The sequence below is a fragment of the Epinephelus moara genome, chromosome 1, assembly GCF_006386435.1.
Source record: "Epinephelus moara isolate mb chromosome 1, YSFRI_EMoa_1.0, whole genome shotgun sequence".
NCBI lineage: Eukaryota > Metazoa > Chordata > Actinopteri > Perciformes > Serranidae > Epinephelus > Epinephelus moara.
The window spans coordinates 14845250-14851982 of NC_065506.1; the positions used below are offsets into that span (position 1 = coordinate 14845250).

Here is a 6733-nt window from a genome sequence, read left to right on the forward strand (position 1 = left end):
ATAACACAAACAATTACAAAATGTTTCTACTAAAGAGCTCAATGGCTAAAAAAATTTGTCTTACCTAATAGAATGAGTTTATTTTGATCTCACGCCCCCTTGACTGGCCACTCATTTCTTTCCTCACATGCTGAATCGACCAAAAACCAGGCAACAATGACCAACTAGTGGCAACAGTGCAGGACACACTGCAAAAACTAGGGCGACAAATCTCAACAAAGGCCTGACATTGACCAATGGCTGACCTTCAACCTGGTGTGTCAAGGCTGTTACACTTGCAGATGTAGCAGTGTCCTCTACAGCAGTGGTTCCCAACTGGTCCAGCCACGGGGTCCAGATTTCTCCTTAGTCATTATTTCAAGCTCCACACAGGTTTATATATTCAGTGTCATACTTGCGTTTGGCTATGTTGTCGAGCTAGTTTGCTGTCTCTGTCAAGTAGCCATCCATTAGTCACTCACTGTACAGCAGGAAACAGCACTTCAAAATAAAAGCTTTGTGCTTGAAATTCACTGTACTTTTAAAATAAAGTGTGACTTTTACAAACTTGACAAGTTGGCAAGTCACTTGCAACCCACTGTTTGACCACGACCCACCAGTTGGGAACCACTGCTCTACAATATGTCTCTTTCATTCTTGCCTTTCCACATCTGACATGTTTTTTTCAAAATATGATAAACAAGATAAACAGACACAGAGGCATGTATGAAATCCCTGATGCCACGTTCCAGGATTTGTTTTGGGCAGCAGTTTAGTGCTGAACTGTAGGCAGGGTTATTTAAAGCTCAGTTTCATCATAGTGTGTAATTGTGTTGAGAAGTGTCTTGAACAAATTTGTAATGTGTCAGACACTGCCAATATGTGAGGCATTTATCATGTTACTCATGACTGTTACCATTTACTTAAGCCCACAAGTGTGAGACATCACCAGCGTGCTGAGAGATTAAGACGTAAACAGGGAGCGGCATCTTGTAAATCTTGTGCAATAATGTTGTAGTTTATTAAAAGGATTTCACTTTTCAACCACTTCAGAACAGCGCCTGCCTTGAAATAGGAACAAGAGAATGTGCTGTATATTGATAAACAGTCATCAAATCAACAGTTAAATATAACCAAGACGTAGATGCCTAGATGTCTTTTAACCCTACAAATCATCACAACACATAGAAGAGAAGTTTTACAATTTTATACCTTGCAGGTTTTTGTGTTAAATTGTGTCATCAAGGTGTTTAGACATCATCAAATAAATTTGAAGCTGACACAGCTAACCCCTTCCTCTGGTTGTGTCCTCAGGGAGGCTGTAAACAGCAGCTGGTCAGCCAATCAGGGGGACTCGGCCAGCTCCAGCGATGAGACGTCTTCAGCCAATGGTGACAGTCTGTTCTCTATGTTTTCTGGACCGGACCTTGTAGCGGCGGTTAAACAAAGGAGGTAGGTCCCAAACTCACTCACTGCCTTGGATTTGTCTGGTCACCTTCAGTCAGCCAGCTTTAACTGTCGAAGGCAAAATTCAAGCTGTGCTGATAATTACCATACACTGTGATTAACTGGATTACTGGGGTTGATGTTCCACACTCAAACACAAAACTAAATAGTGATTGGACCCGACTGTATGTGAGAAATAAGTACTAATGAGGTTTACTGTGAATGTCTCTGTTCTCAGAAAACACAGCTGTGGTGAGCCAGAGGTGTGCACCCTGCCCTCGCCACCACTCCATCACATCAGCGATGATAACCAGGTAAAGTATGAGCCCCTCAGTATTTAGAGCACTGTGCACAGAGCTGATCTTTTAACTAGTGTTCAAAACATGTTTCTAAATGGTATTATTTTTTTCTGGGAGAAGTTTTTACCAATACCACAAAAAAAATTGAAAATGTACATGCTATTAAAATCCGAATAATATCGGCATATCCCACATATCTTAATCTGAAAATGTTTCATTTATTGATATGGTGTTGGTGAAATCTTGTTGTGACTTTTTAATGGGTTATTGACCTGTTCAACTTTGCTGATCACTGTCCGCTGTGTTCCACAGGACAGCAAAACTAAAACCTGGCCTCCTAAAGCGCCATGGCAGCACTCCACCCACACAAACACCATGCCCAATCCCAGCTCTTCCTTGTACCAGATGAACATCCCTCCTTCCTCCCAGTGGAGCGACTCCATGCAGATGCTGCAGTCTCCTGTGTGGTCCACTGCCAGCGACTGCTCCCCCTCCACTGGAATCTCCTCTGGTTTTCCCTTCACCCAGCAGCAGCAGCAACAGCAGCAGCAGCAACAACAGCAGCAGCAGCAGCAGCAACAACACAAACCCATGACCAAGGGCTTTAAATCCTTCCCCCTCAAACACGAGCACAGGCCCTCCTACCTTCACCAGTACTGATCACAGTCTAATGTGGAGCGAGTCCGCGGTGAAGTGCCACCGAGGGCCTGTAGCTCTGTTAGATGAGCCACTGAGTGGGCCGAGCTGCAGCCATTACAGTCCACACCCACTGAATTGGAAGATTTCAAAGCCTCAGAGGCAAAATTAAGTATACACACTGGCTCAACATGTTTTGTATCTATATTTTTCCATGACAAACATCCCCATTTGAAAAGGAGACGTATTTTGAAGTTTTTCGAACTGCCATGTTTTAACTACGACAGGTGCATGTGTCATGCTGGCAGCAGTTAGTCTAGTGGTTGTTTCTCTGTCTGTCGAGCTGACGTCTCTTCAGACAAGAGCTGGAGACGTGCACGGCCGTCACCCACTTGCTTCTGCAGCTGAACGTGTGTGTGTAAATGAGGGGATTACACGGGGGCAGGGGCTGGAAATGCTCTCATTTTGCCCATATTAAATATACTGTGTCTACATAGCTGTAACTGCCAAATCTCACGCAAGATGACTCAGAATACAGCTACCATCTACTGTTTCATAGCTTGTAAAATACTGAAGTTGAAATATAAATATTTAGTTCTTTTTATTAAGAGGCTTTGAGCAGGCTCAGCATAAATATAGTAAGTCACTGCAGAGGTGTAATTTGAGAGAAATACACTACTTTTTCAACAACTGACCAGAGTTAAGAATTATAGCAGTAACTATGTGCCATGTTGGTATTGATAGCACTTGCAGAATATTATTCCCAACCAAAGCGTTGTTCAGAAGATGAATGGTGCTGAAGAGATAAGAGGCGGTCTGAGATTACTGAAAAACAGTGAAGTTACACACCCTATTGGATGAAAGCGTTCGGGAACATCTCCACACCCAGAAGCGCGTTCATTTCCTCCTCTCTAATTGGCAGTTGTTTGCTCCAGATTGACACTAACTCCCATACACCTAACTTTTCTTCTGTTTAATAATACAATATTTTTCTTGTACAATTATTGACAGTATTAATCTTATTTTTGTATTTTCTTACATGTTATACCATTACTGTATGTTAGTATTCTTGTAGGCATATTACATAAAAACATTATTTTCCACCTCCCAATATGTGAAAAAGCACATTTTTTCCTACAGAGTTGAACTACACCATCTATCTATAAAGGTTACCAAATATGCCATGCTAAACACTAAAACATTGTGTGATGAGGGTGTTTTCGAGCCCTTGTTTCTTCGGTTTCTATGGCAATGGGCTGTATTTAAAAGCCCAGAATGTTATCTTTTTGTGATGTTTGCGGATGCCAATGTTGCCTGTATTTATGAAATGACACCATGTTTTCAGAAAACTAACATACTTAACATGTTTACAGAGAATTGTTTGCTGTATATACATATAAATATATATCTTTTTATAGTTAATGTGCTTTGCACAATCAAGATATAGGGTTTGTTGCTTTTTGTCTGTGTTATCTCCCTAACTGTTGCAGCCTTTTTTAAAGACATCATTACAGACCTTGGACTGTAACTGTAAGCTTCTCAGCTGTGTCAAATGGTTTACTAGTGGCTTCTACAAAATGAAAAAAAAAAAAAAAAATTATAATAAAAACATGTTGCCCTGATAGAAGATATGAAGGGGGACTGCTTGGCTTATGTTGCTTATTGTTCTCTTGAGCTGGCAACTGAATCTTTCCAAGTGTACCAGCAATGCAAAAAATGAATAAAAAAAGACTAGCAATTCGAAACCTTGTCGTCGTAGTTTTCTGCTGACAAGTCACTCACTTTTCTGTCCTCAACTCCTGCTGGAAACACTTAATATGTTTGAGCACTCTGTGCACTGATAAAATGTCTCTGAACTGAGTGATTTCAAAAACTGACACCAACAACAGCTTTAATAAATACAAATGTTTAATGTACAACTCTGAATTTAAAAAAAATACATTGTGAATTCACAGTATTGTTCCACATGTACATTCAATATAGCATCACTGATCTAAAACACCAGTGAGCCTAGAGTGAGTTACATTGCTGAAACAAATAATTGTTACATTTTCCTGGTAAGTAAAATCATTTTTAACAGCACTGATAACAAATAGTTGACACCCCATTGTCACGTCCTTTCATGTCCATTCACAGCTGGTGTTGAGGCTGATGTTTCATCTGATGTAGACTGGAAACAGAAACAATAACAGTATTACACACAGCATCATTACAGCAGTATTTATTAGTGAATCGTGCGATGTGTACTTACATTTGAAGAAGAAGGCATGTTGTCTGGGCTGGCATCAGCTATGGTTGCCAAGTAGACGATGTTGCGGTGCAGGATCTGTTGGTATCTGTTGAAGAAAAAAACAGCAGCTGAAGAACCCACTAGAAATGAGACGCGCACCTGTGTACACACACAACTCAGCAGTGTGCAGAGACACATGCTGCACTACTGAGCTAACCGCTAACGCTACATAATCATTAAGCATAAACCTAAACGGCTAATTGGCAACAGGGCACTGAGGATAGTTTTGACTTACTGTACACACTCCACTGCTCGTCCCTTCTGCATGTATTCAGTGATGCATCTAATCAATTGGTCGTTTTCATCCAGCAACTACGAGAGATAAAACAGAAGATAAACCAACTGTAAAACACGCGATAACGCTAGCTAATGTGTTGGTTTTAGCAGGCATTAGCCATCATTAGAAACTGCTTGCACGCAGTCTGTTTGGGTGTAACCAGAGTTAATATATTGATAATGTAGTGAAGTTACTAGCTAGCGGCTACATGCTAAAGCTAACACCGTAGGGTGTTGTACCGGGAAAAGGCTAACAGCTAGTTAGCTGCTTCAATAAATGTTTGTCGCTTGTGTCTCACCCTCTGTATTGTTTCTTGGTTAATTTTCGCCTTTCCTCGTAGTTTCTTAGGCACGAAGACTATCGACATCGTCGTGTAGTCACAGTTTGTTTATAATTTGTTTTTTGCGACGAAACGTTTCTTCTTCTACGGTCCTTCCGTCTTCTTCTTCTTCTTCGACTCTATTGATTGACGGTCGTGTCATTTTGTTGTACGAACGCCACCTTGTGGAGAGCTGCAGTCTAGCAACCCTGAACAAAAAAGTAAAGTTATGTTTCCCCAAAGACAAATAAAAGTTAACCTAATTGTACTATTTATCCATCTGATAACGATGAACTGCTGAGACTGAGATTTAATGTTGATCATGAGAACTGCAACTGTTGTGACACTGAAACTGAAACTGTTCTGATCCGTTTTTTCACTACATACTCTTAGACACTATGGGAGGATGTGCAGGACTAAGATCCTACTACTTGCTCCTCTCACAAGATAAAATATTGTGTTTGATATCAATATGAAGGACAGTGAGAGTGACCTGATATTAAACATTCTGATACTTCTCAGTGCTTTAAGACTAATGAAATGACAATAAGAAAAGTCTCTGCAGAGCTTATGAGGAGCATAAACTATTTGAGGACCTCTCGAGTAACTATGGAAGAGTGCATACTACAATTGATTTTAATTTACCTTTTATTTTGATTTATGTTATCATATTTTATATCATTTAAGTTATCTTTCTGTCCTTATGTGCCGTGTATATTATGTGCTTTTTTGTGGTTAAGGATTCTGCCTTGTTTGTAAATTAATTTTGTTCAATAAAAGAAAAAAATAATGATTCTGTTATGACATGTGATGGACATTTTTTTTAACAAATAAAATAAAACTTACAAATGTTTTTAACTTTTCATTATTAAAATCTGTTAAAATCCTTAGAGTTCACTAACTCAGGTGGTGTCTATACAAATTTCGCCCTCTGGTAGAGCTATTGTAATAATAAACACCCGTCCTATTGTTGTGTTTTATTACCATATAAAGTCTCAAATTACAAGAGAAAAAAAAGATGTTCTAAGGTTTCAATGTTTGAGTCACAGGAAGATGTCTCACTACTCTGCCATCCACAATCACACTCACCATCGCCCCCTCCTGGACATCAGGACAGGATAGAAAGGAGGCGGGCGAGCTTCTATCTATGCAGAAAACACAAGTTGCAAAAATATACCCTTTGCAACATTTACTGCATTTGAATATCTTGCAATTAAAAAATGAGCAAGACACTTTCTGCTGCTGAACATTTATCGACCACCTTCTCATAACACAAATTTCATCCTTTAATTCTCCGAACTACTTTCAAATTGTACTGCATACTTGAATCTTGACAAAAACACCAAATCAGGGGAAGTTATGAAAATATTGCGTTCCTTTGATTTAGCACGCATGATATTATTTGAAGGACAGACACACATTGTAGATGTAGCATCACTGTGAAAATTCAGGACTGTGGATTAAAAATAAAATATCAGACACACGGA

At 39.6% G+C, this 6733-nt stretch overlaps 2 protein-coding genes across 4 annotated transcripts in view; one reads left to right on the plus strand and one right to left on the minus strand.

The window, feature by feature from the left end:
• LOC126390084 (granule associated Rac and RHOG effector protein 1-like) overlaps nt 1-4104 on the plus strand; it is a 37001-nt gene extending 32897 nt beyond the window's left edge. For all 3 annotated transcript variants that reach the window (XM_050044213.1, XM_050044220.1, XM_050044204.1), the window contains exons 12-14: nt 1294-1431; nt 1664-1739; nt 2037-4104. In XM_050044213.1, coding sequence (XP_049900170.1) covers nt 1294-1431; nt 1664-1739; nt 2037-2384 — 562 coding nt within the window. In that variant the 3' untranslated portion in view covers nt 2385-4104. The remainder of the gene's footprint in view (nt 1-1293; nt 1432-1663; nt 1740-2036) is intronic.
• A 148-nt stretch (nt 4105-4252) lies between these two features.
• ss18l2 (ss18, like 2) lies at nt 4253-5412 on the minus strand. Its single transcript, XM_050044348.1, has 4 exons — nt 5226-5412; nt 4886-4962; nt 4612-4696; nt 4253-4530 (listed from the first exon to the last, which is right to left on the minus strand). Exons 1-4 carry the CDS (start codon nt 5292-5294, stop codon nt 4471-4473), a joined length of 291 nt encoding a protein of 96 aa, XP_049900305.1. The 5' UTR covers nt 5295-5412; the 3' UTR covers nt 4253-4470.
• Nucleotides 5413-6733: the final 1321 nt, after the last annotated feature.